Genomic DNA, 19656 nt, shown 5'->3' on the forward strand with positions numbered 1-19656 from the left:
CCTGCTGAAAACTTTTGACTTTAGTTTTTAGCCAAAACCTGATTGTAGCACACACTGCATAGTTTACATGACTTTGTAAAAAAGATTTCACTTAGTTTACTTATTTTGTGTGTGTGTGTGTGTGTGTGTGTATAGTGTGTGTGTGTATAGTGTGTGTGTATCTGAAACCACAGAGTGGCATCACCCCAGCTGTCAGTGATTTACTTCAGACTCTAAACCATCTGCATCCCCCCATCTGTCTCCACTCATTTTCTATCTCTCTCTCTCTCTCTCTCTCTCTCTCTCTCTCTCTTTCTTTTTCTTATTCTTTATCATTCCCTCTCATTCTCTGCCTCGCTCTTGTTGTCCCCACTGGTTCTCACTCTTTCTCTTTCTCTCTCTCTTTCTCTATCTCTGTCTTTCGTTCTTTCTCTCTCTTGTTCTCACTCTTTCTCATTCTCTATCGTTCTCTCTCTTTGTCTTTTGTTTTCACTCTTTTTCATTCCCTCTCTTTGTCTCATTGTCTCTCTCTGTCTCTCGTTCTCTCTCTCTTGTTCTCCCTATTTTTCTCATTCTTTCTCATTCTCTATCATTCTCTCTCTCTCTGATTTTGTTCTCACTCTTTCTCATTCCCTCTCTCTCTATCTGATTGTCTCTCGTTCTCTCTCTGTCTGATTTGCTGAATTTAACAAAACTAAATAATCTGGTAATAAAATACTTTAACTGATATTTTTATTGCTGATACATTATAATTACTAGACAAACTGAACAGGTAGAGTTTACTGGGGGAGGAATCTGCTGCTCCTTTAAGCTGCTCTCAAAACTCAATGAAGGCAGACTGAGACACAAGAGCTCGATCTGAAAGAAGAGAGACGGTCTAAAGAATGAGTAGATATGTCTGTCTCTGCCTCTCGTCTGTAGTTTATAGACTCTGGTTGCAGATTTGGCAACATGTAAGGAAATGGAACCATGGTGGCCATGTTTTCTACAGTGATTGGTTTCTTGATGTTTATTTTGAGTGTTGATAGTGAGGTCAGAATATAATAATATAATAATATGATAACCAATCATCACCCAACCTTATTTCTGTACCCTGAAGTATATTATGGAGCTCCATCACCATTCCAGAGAACACAGTTCCTCCATTGATGCACAGATCAATACTTTATTTACTGTATCTGCACCAGAGAGTCCTAATCTATTGACAATACTAGACATGCTGTATTAATGCATCCTTTAGAAAGTCTGTGCACAAATATTTGGACACATTAATAAAAGTTCTTATTATGTTTTAGAGTTTGAGTGTTGATGTGGTTCCAGTTCATTCCAACATTGTGGTATTTCCCATAAACTCCAATAAAAACCTCAGTTAACACTATAAAATATAAATATATATATATATATATATATATATATATATATATATAAAACTGAATATCACTGTGTGTTTATGAAGCTCGTTTCCAATAATGTATGGCTCTGGAAAACAATAATTAATGATAAACAGCTTTTATTGTGGATTTTCCACCAATTACTGCATAACTCAGCGGTTTGGATTTTGGGATGTAAACAGACTGGATCAGAGAGGAGGTCTGGAGTAAAATCTGATTGGCTGTGGAGAAATGTTCAGTTTTACAGTGGTGGTGAATAGAAACAGCCACTGCCATCAAAACAAAACAAATATAGATATTTTATTCACCGTCAAAACCCACCACTGAGCATGTTTTCATCCAGAGTATTTTTATTTTAATTTAATGACCTGTTATTTATTAACTACTATAAAATATTTAGTATGTAAAATAAATGATATAGTTATTAAAATTAACAATGTATTATTTAGTATCCACTATAAAAAGTCCTGTGTTTACTGTAAATGATCTTTTATATTTACTATCTGACTATCATACACAATGATTTAGTGCCTATTATAAATTATTCTGTATCTACAGTTATTTATATAGTATTTATATAAAATAACACGGTATCTACTATACATTATTCTGTATCTATAGGTTTTTATATAGTATCTACATGAAATGATATAAATGATTCAGTATTTACTTTAAATGATTCAGAATAAAGTAAATGAGTCTATATTTAAAAACTAATTTAATTTACTAAATTTAATTTAGTAACTGTACAGGAATCGGACTCTCTCTCTTTCTCTTTCTTGCTATCCCTCCCTCCATCTCTCTCTCCCCTTTTTCTATCTCTATCCCGCTCCCCCCCCACTCCCAGTTTCCCTCTCTCTCTCTCTTTATTTTAATGTAGTTACCGGTGTTCTGTACAGTACAGTCGGAGGCATTGTAAAGTAAACTGTAGAGCTTCTTTGCTTTCTCTGGCTGGACCTCAGCGTCTCCTAGACGTTTTTAATGGCTCTTTAAAACATTCGGTTCATCCAGAGGTTTATGTTTTCAGTCCCCCGGCGTGAACGAGCGAGGAGACGGCCGAACATCTGACCGTCCGCTGGTATTTCAGGAATCGCCCGCCGCAGACCCGTAAAATCTCACCAAAGATCTTCATTCAGTTCAGCCTTATTGCATTAGTCCTGAAATTGCATCTTTTAAATAAATATTTTTATTCTGTTATTGGCTCTTACACGTATAAAGCATACAGTATGTTATAGTTTTATCAAAAAAGTGGAAAATACTGACGTTACATAAGTAACAAATGTAAAAAATAAGTACTTCATTCTTACTTCCCCTGAAAGTAAGAGCATAATTTTCCAGCATATGAAAAAATATCCATAAAAACACTGCTTAAGTACTTTAAGTTAATAAACAGTAAAAAAGTAGAAACAGTACATTACAAAAAACAAAATAAAACAAAACAAAAAAAAGACACGTAACAACAGAGAACACTGAATTCCAACGTTTCCTTCATTGATACAAAATGTACATGAGTCCATTGTCTTTTGTCTTTCAGGGTTTGGGTGGTCCTGCTCTGGTCGGGGGTCGAGGGTCCCCAGCGGTGGATTGTTTGTATAACGGACTGGGTGACGGTGCCGCATTTAAGTCCTGTTTTAAGTCCCGCATTAAATTCAGTATTAAATTCAGTCCCCACCCGAGCAAAGAGCCCCCGAGAACTTATCTTATCTTCTCCCAGAAAAGTCTTTAAATATTCGTACTGCGGGAGCAGCCGGTCGCTCAGGAACCGGCTCAGTAATCCAGCCAGGGGTTCTTACAGAGGGAGGTCAGGTAGAGCGCGTTTTCCTCGTAAGTCCGGCTCACGTCTGTCACGCAGACGGCCATCGCAGGTGCAAACAGACCACAATAACCCACACATACATCCATCCATCAGTACTCAGACCTGCTCTCACGCACAGGAAGCCTGAAGCCATACTGATGCTGTGACAACATCAATAACGTTATCGCTCATCTCACGGCACGGCGCCGCGATGCACCGCGCCCACTGCAGGTCAGACAGAGAGCGAGGTTTAGCCGGGCTCCATCTGATTAAGTTCATATGGCCACACTCTTAAAACAACCTCACTTCCGTCCCCTGGCTTTCTGCTACACGGACTGATCGGAATGGAAGTCTATGGGTCACAATGGAAGCCTTTTAGGATTTGATGGAAGACCAGGAAAGGTTTTTATTTGTAATTTGTAATTGGGACTGTTATCATCTACCTTAGAATCATAATCTACCTTAGAAAGTGAGAAACAGGAAGAACAAGAGAGGTACTACTGCCTACTCAGCACACTGGGTTTATTTTATTTGCTTTGAAGGTCTATAGGAACAGGAGGGAGATCTTCAGAAGAGGGAACTTCAGGAAGGGGTTTGGTCAAGTGAATCGTCACAGGTTTATCTATCGCTCTGCCTTACTGCATTTAAGCTCGTCTTGTTATGAAAAGTTATGAAAAAGAGGACAAAGATAAAGGAAAATGACCGACACATTTATTATTAATTATTGCTAACACTCACTCGTCTCCTCCCCGCCCACATAGTGTACCCAGTCTTACGGCTGGAGATCAGAGCGCAGAAGACCCGAGGCACAGTCTCATACGTACTGCTCCGCCTCGCCTTCCGCGATGATGGTGACCGATCCGTCCCCACTGTTCATCTCAATGTCCTTATTATTAGCAGCAGTATTAGCAGAGTTTTCCGGAAGCAAGGCTAAGTCTTTAAAAACATCCACATAGTGGGTGAATCCTGGGCCCCAGTTCAGCAGGCTGTCCCAGTTGAAGTTGCCTGCCCCCTGGCCCAGCTTGTGGGGCAATGTGTGGTGCTGGTACTCCCCGAAAGGGACCTGACCTCCTCCACCGTTCCCACCTTCCGCCCTCCGGCTGGAGTACCGCCTCTGCTTGATCCTCCCCCCGTAATCTTCATCGTCGGCGTCCGACTCGTTGACCTGCGAGAGCTTCGGAACTCGGGATCCGTAGGTGACGGGCTTCTCCCGGTCGTACTCCATCTCTGAGCAGGTGAACGAGTCGTGTGAGTCGCTCTCAGATGAAGATTCGGGCGCTGGGATCCCGTCTGCAGGGTTTCGGACCCGGGACAGCGGGCGCCGGCAGTCTTCCTCAGAAGAAGAGCGGCCGTGGTCAGCACTGCAGATGCTGGGGTTTCTGGGTCGCGGTGTGTTGAGTCGCTCCACTTCTTCTATGGAGAGCCCAACCGGCGGCCCACTTTCTAAGGGGATCTGCTCAATGGGCTGTTTCAGGCGACTTCCTGGGCGAGAGCTGTGGCCGGCCATCATGGTCTGTGGGCTTTTGCTGCGACGGCCGAGTCGCGTGGCATAGTTGAACTGCTGGCAGGCGTCTCCGTGCAAGTCAAGGGGGCTGCCGTCGCGTCGAGCCAGGTTCAGCTCTCGCGTCGGGGTGTTGCGGTAAAAGGACGTGGGTTTGTTGAAGGGTGCAGGGCTGTGGCGAGAAAGTGGGTTGGGCGTGGGACATGCAGCGTGGCTTAGGGGTGTGGAGCGGAGTCCCTGGGCGTAGGTGGGCTGGTAGGTGTAACTTGACGCCCCAAGAGGTAAGGGTGACTGGCGGGCGTAACCCAGCGGGCTATGCCTCTGGATGCTGAATTTGGGAGTGTGGCTGCGGAACTGTTTGTAGTGTTGCACGATGTCGGCGTCAGACGGAGCGATGCTGCTGGCATTGTCAATGTCGTAGTGCTCAATGTCCGCCTCCGGGATGCCGCACGGCGCACACGGAGCACTGGGAACCGCCTCTCCACCTTGAGGAATGTCCGTCTCATCGTAGATCAGGTATGGGTTCTCTCGCTCGATGATGTCAGGCTTGGGATTCCCCTCTGGCTGCTTCCGTACCGTCATGTCATCGCCGTACGGCGGGATGTTGTCGGGATCGTCAAACGCTACATTCTCGCTGCCCTTCTTCTTCTTCTTTTTCTTCTTCTTCTCCTTTGGCTTCTTCTCCTCCTTTGGCACTGTGGTCTTGCTGCCACCCTTGCAGTGGTTGTGCAGAATAAGGCTGAGCACCACCAGGGCAAGAACAGTGGCACAACTGCCCACAATGGCTGGCACCGCCCAAATGGGCAGGATCAGTTCCTCTTTGCTTGCAGCTGGGCTACAGGTGAACCCTCCACCTCCACCTCCGCCTGCTTTGCACACCATCCCTTGGGGACAGGTCACACCCAGACACGCCACCAGACTCTCGCAGACCTGCCCCGTGTAGAGCTCCTCACACACACAGCTAAAGCCGCCGCGAGTGCCTGGTACACAGCTGCCACCGTTCTGGCAGGGGCTGGAGGCGCATTCTCCCGGAGGGACGCACTGGTAGCTGTACCACTGGTTGACGCACATCAGGCCGTCCCAGCAGGGGGCGCTCTCGCACAGGTTGGGGCCGCGGCAGCCGATCTTCACAGATGGGTCTGTTGTGGAGATGGTAACGATGCGGTGATCCCCGGTGAATGGGAGGAGCTCGCCGTTGTACTTTATGTAGGCGTAGCAGCCGTCGAATCCTAAAACAAGATGGGAAAGAAATAAAAAGAGAAGATACATTTTAATTTAGCATTTTTTTGCAAGGGTCTGCAACCTTTTGCAAGCTTTTTGCATTTTTGTAATGCACTGAACTGCATTTTTTTTTAGATGTAGAATTTTAAAGAAGTATCTTATATCTGTACTATGTTCTGTCCTACCAGGTGTGTAATTCTATTCCAGCTCAAAATGAGCTTTTACAAAACACTCATCCAGGCTGCTGCTGCTGCTGCTGCTGTCGTGTCACGACCTATTTTGTGCTGCTTCTTCTCGCAGCGTTTTTCCATAAACAAAACAGACCCAAACGCTCCGTACTTCAGTCCTAAAGAGCCTTCAGCTCAAATTGAGTTTGCAAAGTCCAGAAGCGTGCTGTGATGCGAACAGTAAGCATTTTGTGTGCCAGTTAATTGCTCTGGCGTAGGTTCACGTCTCGTCGAGTTTCTCGTCAGCAGACACCTTACCCTTCAACTCCCATTACGTCCGACAAGCAGCGAGAGACAGCGTGCCAGTCCCGCCGAGCGTCCGGTCCGGCAGACGGCAGCTTTTACATGCCAGACAATTTATCTTTGGCTCCAGAGAACGGGGGGCTCGGGACCACGCGGGTGAAACGGCCGCGAGACTAATCAGAACCCGAGCTATCGCGTCTCCTCTCCACATCGCCTCACCAATGTAAACAGATGTTTATTGAATTTATCCTCCACGTAAATGGAATGCATTTGGTTCTAGTTATTAGAGAAAAGCACGGCGGAGTTGGCGGGAATCTCTCCGGCTGAACGTGATCCTGCTGTCTCTCTCTATTTGCGCTGGCACCAGTTCGCCTGCAGACCTGGAGAGTGTTTATACTACTTTTTGGACCATGTTTTGCTGATACCTGGCTGTAGTGCAGCGAGACGTTTGCCCAAATTTGAACATGTAGGAACATGTGAACTCTTATATATATGAATCTGAACACTTTACTGGAAATGTAGGTACTGTGAGGGCTGAACATACACCAATCATAGCATAACATTATGACCACCTTCTTGTTTCTACACCTATTTATATATATATTTTTTGCAGCTGCACTGATCATATATTTATTCTATATCTATCTATTTTTACACCTTCTGTTAGCATCGTTTAAATAGCAACAGAGCTTCTAAATATATCTACACCGATGGGCGTGATGGTCTAAGTTTCCTCTGCTGAGAAGCGTTTGCACCATTAAAATAGCAATCCACCAAAAGAGCAAGACACACTCTGATTGGTTTATTATTTCATGTTACGCCGAAAATTAATTAACCACACCCATCATTAATTAAGAGAATTAGCACATGCATTTTTTTGCGTTTTGCATTTTTTTGCTTTTTTAAACTGTGCAAGGTGCACTTTTCCCATCGTTACGATAGCAAAGCCACACTGACTAAATGTGTCCTATATGATCATTTGAGCTAATAAATTGGATAATGGGTGTAGAAACAAGGAGGTGATTGTAATAATAAGCTTTATTATTGTATATTAATAATTCTGTAAATGTAATGTAGGTAGATATAAACTGAGGCGGAGCTACAGTCTCTAATTAGTCTCACCTGGTAAAGTTTTCTGTTGGTTGGGACGGGACGGAGCTCCGCCCAGGGACAGGGTGAGGACGTCCACCCCTCCGAAGTCCTGTGTGGCGTGCAGGACGACCCGCGGGCTGGACTGGTCGATGCGGAGGGTGGTAGACGTACTGTTCCTCTGGAGCAGCAGCGTATGCCACTGACCATCCGACAGAACTACATCTCCCACAATCCTCTCCACCTTCCCAGCAACACCAGCATCAGAAATATACTGCAGGTTCCCGTTCTTCAGCTGAAGAGCAGAAAAAGAGATGAAGGGATTAATGATGCACATATATATAAATATACACAGATCAGCCATAACATTAAAACCACTCGCAGCTGAAGTGAATATTATTAATGATATGGTACATTATATATATATTATATATATATATTAGGCAGCGAGTGAACAGTCAGTTCCTAAAGTTGATACACACACAGAACCGGGAGAACCAGAGTGAAAAACAGGAGTGCAGAAGAATGACAGAATAAAGGACAAGACAAGAAAAGGTAAAAGACTGAAAAAAGAGAAAAAGAAAGAAAGAAAACACACTGAAATAAACAAATACAAGAAAAGTATAAACAAATAATAAAAAAAGGAAAACAAATAGAAAGAAGTAAAAAAAAACAGAAAATATTAACAAAATACTAAAAATGCAAAGAAAATATATAAACTAATAAAAAACAAAGAAACAAAGAAGTACAAAAGCAGAAAAAGAAAGAAGGAAAGAAAGAAAGAAAGAAAGAAAGAAAGAAAGAAAGAAAGAAAGAAATGAACAAAGAAAAGCAACAGTACAAATAAGAAAAAAGAGGCAAAACAAACAAACAAACAAAAGAATAAAAGAAAGACCAGAAAGAAAAGAGATAGAAAGACAATAAATGTAAAAGAAGGGAAAGAATAAAAGAGAGGGAAAATAAAAACAAAGAAAGAGAAAATGAGAGGAGGAGGAGTTTGGGGTTGCTGGACTGAAGCCCAGGAGTACTGAGAGCTTTAACTGCAGCTGAGTGAAGAAACACACACACACACACACACACACACACACACTATACACACACACACACTATACACACACACACACTACACTACACTACACTACACACACACTGGTGTGGTGAGGTACTGACTCTGATGGTGGTGTAGTTGGAGATCTCCTGGATGTGCAGCAGGACGCTGGATTTGCTGCGGGTTCTGAACTTCAGCTCCAGGCTGCTGCTGCTCTCGGTGTGCGGGACTCTCTGCAGGACTCGGTTCAGCAGGACGTCTCGCTTCCAGCTCTCCCGCAGCCTGTAGTCCAACCGCCCGCTGCCGTCCAGAGACAGCGCCGTGTCCGCCGAGACGTCTGAGAGCACACACCAGAAAACACCAGAACATTACAACCGCCCACTGCACTGCTCAACTCAATTCTATACTACAAACTCCAACACTGTTCACTCTTCCTGTTCTACAAACTCCAACACTGTTCACTCTTCCTGTTCTACAAACTCCAACACTGTTCACTCTTCCTGTTCTACAAACTCCAACATTCCAAACAGTCCTATCTGCAAACTCTGTAATGATTGAGTGCATAGAATAAAAAACATGTAAAAATCCGAACAGTCCTGGTTCTTAAGGCTGGTGTACTTGTATTCAGACACTCTGGGGACTTACATTTCTCACAGTGTTTCCCGGTGAGTCCCTCGCTGCACTGGCACTGCTGCCACGACCACATATCCAAACATGTGCCACCGTGCCGACAGGGATTAGCAGCACACGCCCCCTCCATCCTGGGACATCTGCAACACACACACACACACACACACCTGACATTAACATACGCTAAGTGTAAACAAGTACTAACTAAAATAACATCCTTCACAGCGTCAACCAGCAGCTCAGTTTCCTCTGCTGAGAAGAGTTTGTTGGACACGTCCAGGTAGCTGCACCGTTACAATAGCAATCCGCCAAAGACAGAGCTCACCTGATTCTACTCTTAAAGAGAATGATGAACAAGAGACACTCTGATTGGTTTAGTACATGCTATTAGATTAGTACATGCCTTTTACTTTGCTTTTCGAGACACGCAAGGTATACTTTTCCTGTCGTTATGATAGCAAAGACACACTGACACGCCCTGAATCAAGCTGCGTGGGCACAGTTGGCGGCTCATGTATAGATTAAAGCTTTTTATTTTTAAGAAATCTTACATACCAAAGAACATTTGCTTAATCAATTGGCAAGTTTTGTTGTTTAACATAAGCTATAGGTCTTAATTTATGTATATTTTATCTATTTTATCTTTTTGCAGACGTATTATAATTTTTCTTCCGTCCTTAATATATCAACCCATAAACACAGTGGCCGGTCCTCCAGCGAGCGGCGCTGCCGAGCTCTGCTCTCCAAGACTGCTTTACAGGCCAGCGGGTTCACTGTGTGTGTGTGTGTGTGTGTGTGTGTGTGTGTAAAAGAATAAAAATGACAAGGTCAGGCGATGTGTCGGATTACACACTGAGGTTTGGCGTGAGATTTAGAGAAGAGCGTCTGTATTAAACTCAAACTCAACGCCTCCTTTTATTCCTACTTCTAAACTCCTAACTCACACAACTGATGTGTGAAACGGCTGAATCAGAAAAAATAAAATGCAAAAGATGCAGAGCTTTCTGACCTGAAATAATGCAAAGAAAACAAGTTCATATTCATAAAGTTTTAAGAGTTCAGAAATCAATATTTGGTGGAATAACCCTGGTTGGTTTTAATCACAGTTTTTTTCATGCATCTTGGCATCATGTCCTCCTCCTCCACCAGTCTTACACACTGCTTTTGGATAACTTTATGCTGCTTTACTCCTGGTGTAAAAATTCAAGCAGTTCAGTTTGGTGGTTTGATGGTTTGTGATCATCTTCCTCTTGATTATATTCCAGAGGTTTTATTTTTAAATTTGGTAAATTTTTAAGTACTCTCTTATTTTTTTCCAGAGCTGTACAAAGGATTATAGAATTAGTTATTAATTCTTGTAATTATACTTTAACCATCTCACAAAAGTGAGTAATATTACGTGTTGTATTTAGACTACATTTAAAAGAAATTCACATGGTTATTGATTTTATATATTTTTTTGCAGTGAATGACTAACATGGCATATTTAAACTTAAATTTAGTACGGCTTAAGTTTATTAAACACAATTCATTTGGTTAATTACTTAATTTGAACATAGAAATAGAGTTATTCTTTGGTATTCCACCAAGACCATACCAAGTCCCAACCTTCTGAATCTTCCACTGGTTCTAAACTGGTTTTATCTTCAGTCAGAAGTCCTGTTGCTTTAAACTCGTATCTCAGATATTTTTACGTAACTAAAAACTTCCTTATTTTCTCCTGCTCGTTTTGAAGGACAGTAAGATCTCAGACTCAGCTGCTGGTTGGAGTGTCCAGCTGCTGATCATCTGAGCTCCCGAGGGTGTTTAGTAGTCAGCAGGCAGCTCTGTGGGCGGTTCAGGCATTTATACTGTAATCTAAAGCCGTCCTCAGCGTGTCCAGAGTCCTGCTGATCCAGAACCTGCTCTAAAAACTCACAGCTTTATCCACAGAAACACAAGAGAGCGAGGCAATAATAACAAGACTTTTTAAAGGTGTTAAACTGGTTCCACTAGAACATGAGTTTGGTCATCTACTAAAGACCCAATAGTGATGCTGTCCACCAATTTTTACACCAATTGGACCAATATTTCTCCAGATTTTACCAGAAAAGTTTTCTATAGAACAAAAGTTTGAACTGAATATCCTGTAGGTGGAGTAATAGAGTAGTAATACCACTACAAAGCAAATCAACCAAAGTAAGGTACAGCTTCCAAACTTGGTGGAGGTAGTTACACGTGTTATAAATGTTACAGACCTGTCCAGGATGCCGTGTGACGCGAGGGCCTGGGACGGCTCCAGGGGACGTCCGTTGATGGCGAACTCCATGATGCAGCCGACGAAGTCGTGAGTCGTCACCTGACCCCTGCGGTGCAGGAGGGGCTCAATGGAGCGTACGCCCCCTACTGACAAACGATTAGGCTGCACATCCAAAATCCTGAGAGAGAGAGAGAGAGAGAGAGAGAGAGAGAGAGAGAGAGAAATAGACAAAAATGGATAGAGAGAGAAAGGGATAGAGATGGATAGAGGGATAGAGAGAGACAGATAGAAAGACAGAAGAATAAAGATATAAAGGAGATAGAGGTATAGAAGGATAGAGAGAGAAGAATAAAGACATAGGGAATAGAGATAGAGGGAGAGAGAGAGAAGAATAGAGAGATAAAGGGATAGAGAAAAAGGTATAGAAGGATAGAGAGAGAGAAATAGAGAGGCATAGGGTGACCGAGAGAGAGGGAAAGAGAGAGTAAGAGAGGGAGAGACACAGATAGAGAGGGAGGGAGAGAGATATAGATAGAGAAGGATAGAAAAGAAAGAGATAAAGAGACAGAGAGAGATAAAGGAGTATAGATAAAGAGAGAATGATAGAGATAGAGAAAGGAAGAGAGAGAGAACGATAGAGGTAGGCAGATAGAGGGATAGAGAGAAACCGAAAGAGAGAGAGAGTGTGATAGATAGAGGGATAGAGAGAGAGGTATAGAAAGATAGAAAGATACAGGGATAGAGAGAAAGAGAGAGATAAAAGAATAGAGAGAGAAAGAAAGATATAGAGAGAGATAGGTCGAGAAATAGAGGGATAGAAAGAGGGATAAAGAGAGCACAGGAGGGTCAGTACCTCTGGGATCAGATCTCAGCCCCCCTGTATAAATAAACGGGTCGGCCGGTCTCTCAGCACCTCCAGCAGCTCAGCTAAATAAACCCACAGTAATTACAGTAAATACAGAGAATAAAAATACTGCAGTTAAAACTACACGTCCAAATATTTATGGACATCAATTCTAATGAACACATTTATTCAGAGACCATTACTGACACTACTGCTCTAGTTCCTGTAGCAGTAAATCTAGGATTTAAATGCAGCAGGTAGTTGTGGTGTTTGGGAGTCTCTGTGCACAGACCAGCAGTATTTAGACTTGGTGTTGGGGGTCTGAGTAGAACCGGTTGGGGAAATGTTGTAAATATTGGGATAATTGCAAGTTTTCATATTAAGAAAATGTGCTGTTTTCTTTATCTATATAAAAAAAACATGTTGTAACTTTCTATTGAGTATAAAAAATGTAGATAAAATAGTTTTTACCAGTCGGTGTGTACAGCCACGTTGCTCACAGCACAGTAACCTGGATCCTGCTCCTCCCCACACAGATCAACCGTCAGTGATGCAGCCTAATGAACGAGAGAGAGAGAGAGAGAGAGAGAGAGAGAGAGAGAGATAGCATTTATTCATCTTTGTAACTAATCATTTGTTGCATTTGCTCAAAATTCACACACAGAACAGTAAAGAGCTTTTATAAAACAAAACATATAAAATACCAGTAAAAAGTTTAGTCACACAATGAAATAAGTTTCAGTTTTATTATTATTTTAAAATCTGATGCATTCTGCATATTCTGGATGTTAATGCTAAAGTCAAGCAAAATATAAAAAATACATTAAAAATGCAGAGTCACTTGGAATTCAGGCTTTCAGTTAACAGCTGTGCTGAACTCATCAAGAGTTAATTACTTGAATTTTTTGTCTCTTAATAAAGTGTTTGAGAGCATCAGTTAAAGTAAAGTAGTGAAGAGGTAGAGTTACAGGTATACAGTGAATAGTGAATATTTGAGTAATGTTCTAATATCTCAGATTATGAGATGCAACAAGTAATCAACTAAATAAAGTAAAAAAAATGATAAAACTGGCACTCATCAGGACTAACCCAGGAAAGGAAGAGCAGAGGATAAGTTTATCTGCAGTAGGTAAGACACATTTGGCTTTGTTACTGTAGAAAGGAAGGAAGTGAAACCACAGCCTGAATATTTTCCACAGTCACTTTAGCAATTTAGCGCTTTAGCACATTAGCGTTAGCATTTCTGCCTTTCTCAGCTAGTCAAAGCTGAGGAGCCTCAGGTGACCCCGGTGTTTCCAGCTGAAGTTCAGATGAGGAGAGGGATCAGGAGGATTGTTGTGAGTGAAATAAAGAGTTACGGTAAGTTTAATAGAAACATCATTCTTCTCCATCCTTAAACAAACAGGCTCCTCACAGCCATTGTGTTCAGACCCGTAACTCTGCGGTTTATGAGGCGTAGCCAAAAACACGAGGAAGAGGGAAAAAGGGTGGCAGGAGGGACGGAAAGAGCTGGAAAGAGCGCAAAGGTGTTGAAAAACAGGGGCAAGGCTTAGTGCCCACACAGGCCTCTGGGTAAACAAGGCGAGCGCCGTGGACCCCGACCGCCGGGAGACCCGCGAAAGCCTCCGCCGCTAATCGCTAACGCAGAGCCGCGGCTCCAGCCGGTGAAATACGGCGAGGAGAAAACAAACCAGTGCTGGAAACAAGACGCATTTGTCCTCCGCAGCGCCGGGGTTCACTGATACAGCTGAGCTACAGCATGACTCCAACATCTGGCCTTTTTATTACCACTGCTCTACACTTCAAACACCATCGACCACCGCCGCAAACCGGCAGCCGTACTGATCCAGGATCTGCTCTCAGGGTCCACAGAACCAGAAAACCTGATCCCAGACCTGCTCGTTCACTTTCCTCTGAAATCAAGGGTATTAAAATATAATAGTAACGATTTCTATGAATTTAATCTCTGTTAGACTCTTTATCCACATTCATAACTTGTTATAATGCATTCATAAGTCATAATAAACATGGCTACAAACATTTATAACAATGCATAACCCATACCAGCCCATATGTTCATAATACATAATAAGCAGTGATTATAATATGCATGTTAAAATAGTATACAGTAAACATCTATCATTAATAATCTAATAGTAGTCCCGCAATGAAAGTCTGTCACTTTACTTGGAGTGCACGCAGACCTGTTATAATGCATTATAAGTGACTATAGTTACTATTTTATATTTAAGACAAGCATAACTTTTGAGGTATTAATGTATAACATGTTATAAAAATAAATGCTAATGATGCATTATGATCCATTTATAGTTCTAGAGCATTTTATCTATCCGCTCCCTGTGCTGCGTGTGGGGTTACATGGCTGGTTCATTTTGTACCTTGATGCTTTCACCTACAGCATTACTTCCCTTTTTTCTATCAGTATGTCCTAATAAAGCATGCTGTGATAGGGCTGGAGCAAGTCCTGGAGTTCCATATCAAAATCAAGCAATGTTTTAAGCCTCTTGAGTTTTGAGTTTTATCCAATAAAAATGACAATAAAATAGCGATCCTACAAACAATAAAGATATGCATGCATGATCCGGTTCGAATGGAGTTCTTATGTGTGAAAACAAACCAGTGATAATGAGCCCCTCCCCAAAGTGAGCCCAGAATTAGTGTGAAAATGTAAAACGTGTAAATATTCTGAGCTGTTTATTTAAAAACACATGGCCATGTTCCTACAGTTCCTACACTTTGAGTCGACTTAAAGCCCCACAGCCACGTCTCCCAACCACAGACAATACCCATCTGTCCCCAGTGTCTCTTTTCCTAAACAACACAATCTGGTCACCCCGACAGAATAAAAACACATTCTGAGGATCTCAGGCCTGTCTCAGACCACGCGGAGCCACCGTTCAGCATCGTGTTAATGTTTGTTGGTTAGTCTGAATTTGTTTTGTCACGACAGTGTGGTCTTAATTCAGACCAGAGGCTTCTGGACTGGTGTCTCCATGTCTCCGTGTCTCTGGGTCTTCGTATCTCCGTGTCTCTGAGTGTCTGATGAAGCTTCAGCGCTGGAATTCGTCTCCAGAAGGAAGTCGGTTACAACAGCCTCAACTTTCCCTTATTCCCTTATTCCAAACGTCCCCGCGTCCTCGCCTTAACCTGGAGCTGCTGCGTCTTCAAATCCAGGTAAGAATCCATTAAAACTCGCCACAATCTTCACTCGGGCTCGGGTCATGTTTATAATGCCTTATGAATGCATTATAATATGCTATGAATGTGGTTATAGATTCTAATAGAGATGACATTCATAGAAAGTGTTACCAAACAACACCATATTATACATAACACAATATTAGTTATAGTCAGTTATAATGTGTTTTAACAGGATTTTGATGCGCTCTAAGTAAAGTGCCACACTTTCATTCTGGTACTAGATTATTAACGATTGATTTATACTATTTATAAGCACAGCTTATAATGTATTTTGATTACAAGTGATAATTCTTAATAAACATGGCTATAATGGGTAATGCATTTTTTGTATACATATTTACAGCCATGTTTATAATGCCTTATGAATGCATTATAACATGTTATGAATGTGGTTATAAAGCCTAATAGAGATAACATTCATAGAAAGTGTTACCTAAAGTGCCAGACTTTCACTGTGGGACTATATTATTATGTACTGGTAATGCCTTTTTATAAATATTGATAACCATGTTTATAAAGCCTTATGAATGCATTATAATCTGTTATGAATGTGGTTATAGAGGGTAATAGAGATAGATGTTTTTGGGCTGGTAAGGTTTCTTCAGATCGCGTCTTCAGTTCACGGCCGAAAACAGAGAAAAGCTGAATTCATAACAGCGCAGTAAAAACAACGGCAGCTGCCTCAGAGCCAAACTGGAACATCTTAACTAAACAAAAGTAGCCTTGACTTCTTGGGTTGGACCTGAACCACAGGGGGACATCCAGGGGCTGCTTATGACTTTAACATCTGCTTAAAATCCACGTCGGAGAGAAAAAACACACATACGCTCAGAAACCACCTAACTGACCCACATCACCTTCTCCAAACACAGGGATCAGGTTTTCTTTACACCTCCGCGGGGAATCTCTGTAGACCCGCCCCCTTTCCACTCCTCCGCAGAACCGAACCCCCTCAAACCCACCAGCCTCCCTCCATCCCTCCATCCCTCCCTCCATCCATCCCTCCCACAACTTCACCACATCCCACCAGTCTGCTGTAGTCTGAGGGGCTCCCTGCTAAAAGTGGGGTCTTAAATATGCTGGAAAACTCCTTTATAGCTTCTCAGTATCTTTACTTCTAAAAACCTGAAAATGTAACGATTTTACCTTCTGAATGAAGAACATAAAGTAGGATCACCAGCTGGAGATTTGAATTAAGGACACTCTTATAAATTGAATAAAATATTATACACAAAGTACCCAGTATACAAATAATCAGTGATGTTTGGAGCCAATGGGTAATAAGATTAATTGAGGGCGTGGCTATGTACGTCCCAGACAAAGAGTCTTAAGGTCAATGACTGTGCGAGCGCCCTATGCAGCTACACATTTATATACTTCTGCATTCATGTGTCCTAACCTCTGCGTCGCACTATGAAAGACCAATCACAAGTGCTGTAGTGGGGTGCATGTATGGTTATGTCGCGTGGTCCTTGGCTATGCATAGGCTACACAAAGGCTATGTCGTTCCTTAAGGAAACTTGGACGCTTGTTGAGTTTACATCCTAATATTACTTTGACCAAACAGTGGATTTGTTAATAGGCTTTAACAAATGTTTTAAGTAACTTTATTGTAATTAATGAGTAATAAGTAAATAAGTAAAAGCATTAACATGTTGAGATAATTTTTATGATTAAATGATTTGTCTTTTGATAGTGCAGAGCTCAGAAAAACAAGTGGATTTCGAGCAAATTGCATAGAAATCCAAACTGCCGCTTCAGCAGTGCTGTGTAAATTACCAACGACAAGGTGTAATCAAACGTAATTACTGACCAGGCACGAACCATGAGAAAAATCAACAGGCACGGGCAGTTTGATTATCATCATTTCACGCTGCTAAACACCCTTCCATCAAACCCGACAAACCCATCTTCAGATGGCCCTCGTGTTTCAGGCACTGCGTGAAAAGCACCAAACACGACTGCAAATCAGTGTCAGCTTCACTATCCTTCACTCGGCTTCAGCAATTTTTTTTTTAGTTTGGCATTTCAGAAAATCTCTGTATTGCAGTGATTGCGTACAATCAGAGGAGAAATTGTGCAATGGAACAAATAGCATGCAATAAAATAACAATAAATCATAGCTAATAAAAATGATTCTGCAGGAAATCAGAGAATCCAGCACTGACTCACCATTCCAGCTCTCCTGGCGATGACCGTGTGGAACTGCCCGTCCGAGACCCGGACCGTAGTCATCAGCTTGTAGGTGCCGCTGCCGAGGTTGAAGGAGAACTTCATGCGACCCTCGTGGATCTCCAGCGCCAGGAACTCGGCCCTGTCGCCGGTCTGGTTGTCGTGGTTGTACATCAGCAGGGCGTTCTCCTTCAGAGTGGCGAACTTGATGTAGATGTAGTTGTTGTTGGGATCCAAACTCGGAAACTCCATGTAGGAGAGTTCCTCAAACCCGTAGCTGTTCAGCTCACAGTGTTTTCCAAACACGCCTACACAACAGCAACGTACACAACATTAGTGAATTAGTACACTGAGTTTCTCACACTCTGAGAACTTTAGGTTCACTTTTTTAACTCTTTACGTACAGTACAGGCCTCATTCAATGCGTTTTATTTATTTTCACAACTATTTACATTGTAGATTCTCACTGAAGCATCAAAACTATGAATGAACACATGTGGAGTTTTATGTACTTAACAAAAAATGAGCTGAACCTCCACAGTCACCGGACCTGAACCCAATCCAGATGGTTTGGGGTGAGCTGGAGCACAGAGTGAAGAAGACAAAGGAGCAACAAGTGCTAATAAACACCTCTGGGAACTCCTTCCTTCCTTCAAGACTGTTGGAAAACTATTTTATTTCAGGTGGCCACCTATTGAATGAAGCTCATTGAGAGAACGATGCCAAGAGTGTGTAAAGCAGTAATCAGAGCAAAGGGGGCTATTTTGAAGAAACTAGAATATAATATGAATATGTTTTTTATTAAGTACATAAAACTCCACATGTGTTCATTCATAGTTTTGATGCTTTAGAGAGAATCTACACTGTAAATAGTCATGAAAATAAAGAAAAGTGAGTCCAAACTTTTGGTCTGTACTTAAATTTTGAATATTTCTTCCACTAAGGCCTGGAACATGAGTGAGTCTCTGATAAACAGTGCTGGAGAACAGGCCTGAAACACCTGGTTCCTGCAGCTGGAGTGATGACTTACCAAACGGACAGTGACAGTAATAGCCCTCCACTCGGCTCTGGCAGGAACCTCCGTTAAAACAGGGGTTACACTCACAGTAATTGATGATGGAATCACAGGTTTTCCCTGAGTTCATGAAACAACACAAATGAAAACGAATGAGGTGAGGATGACATCAGCAACCGGCCAGAGGTCGCTCACGTATGGGGCTCCCAGAATCCACCAGGGCTTTTTCTACTCTTCCCCTCCCCTTATTGCACCATTATCCACACCATACTTTTACACTTACAGCTCTGGAAAAAAAATTATCACAGTTTTTTTTTATGCATCTTGGCATCATGTTCTCCTCCACCAGTCTTACACACTGCTTTTGGATAACTTTATGCTGCTTTACTCCTGGTGCAAAAATTCAAGCAGTTCAGTTTGGTGGTTTGATGGTTTGTGATCATCCATCTTCCTCTTGATTATATTCCAGAGATTTTCAGTTTGATAAAATTAAAGAAACTCATCATTTTTAATATTAGTGCTTTCTTATTTTTTAGAGAGTTGTATTTTGTGCAGTTTTGATATTTAGTTTTATTGTAGTAACTTTTATACACGTAGTTTGTCATGTTCCTCTTCGGTTGTTTAGAAAAATTGTTCTTAAATTTATTTTGCATGCATAAGTAAATGGGTAAATGGGTTTTTGAAAGCTTTCTTTTTAAAAATAAATTTGTTTGGTTTGTATTCTATAAATTTGGGTCCCGGGCTGAGACCAGTAAAGAACCCTTGTCCTACATGATCAGTTAAACAGTTAAAGAAGTGGATAATGAATCTATAAACAACAAGATAATAATAATAAAGCTTTTGCTATGCCTGATTGGAGTATCTATCTGGTTTTCTCTGATTCTGGGAGCCCAATAACATACGCAGCACAGAAACTGACCACACATCCACAATGAAAAAAGAGAACACAAAATAAACACCAGAAGAATGACTGTGATCAACAGAATATGGTAGGCACCATGCACAAAAGCAAACTGATGAAAGTGCTGAAGCTGAGATTA

General features: G+C 42.0%; 1 protein-coding gene across 1 annotated transcript in view; it reads right to left on the reverse strand.

Annotated features, from left to right (window-relative positions):
* Nucleotides 1–2538: 2538 nt before the first annotated feature.
* Nucleotides 2539–19656, reverse strand: part of LOC103037566 (protocadherin Fat 4) — a 118520-nt gene continuing 101402 nt past the window's right edge. The window contains exons 10-17 of the mRNA XM_022676656.2: nucleotides 18632–18736; nucleotides 17602–17909; nucleotides 12679–12764; nucleotides 11362–11541; nucleotides 9140–9264; nucleotides 8617–8831; nucleotides 7480–7741; nucleotides 2539–5895 (exon numbers count right to left, since the gene is read on the reverse strand). Of these exons, the coding sequence (XP_022532377.2) occupies nucleotides 3980–5895; nucleotides 7480–7741; nucleotides 8617–8831; nucleotides 9140–9264; nucleotides 11362–11541; nucleotides 12679–12764; nucleotides 17602–17909; nucleotides 18632–18736 (3197 nt within the window). The 3' untranslated portion in view covers nucleotides 2539–3979. The remainder of the gene's footprint in view (nucleotides 5896–7479; nucleotides 7742–8616; nucleotides 8832–9139; nucleotides 9265–11361; nucleotides 11542–12678; nucleotides 12765–17601; nucleotides 17910–18631; nucleotides 18737–19656) is intronic.

This window comes from Astyanax mexicanus, chromosome 19 (genome assembly GCF_023375975.1).
Source record: "Astyanax mexicanus isolate ESR-SI-001 chromosome 19, AstMex3_surface, whole genome shotgun sequence".
Classification (NCBI taxonomy): domain Eukaryota; kingdom Metazoa; phylum Chordata; class Actinopteri; order Characiformes; family Acestrorhamphidae; genus Astyanax; species Astyanax mexicanus.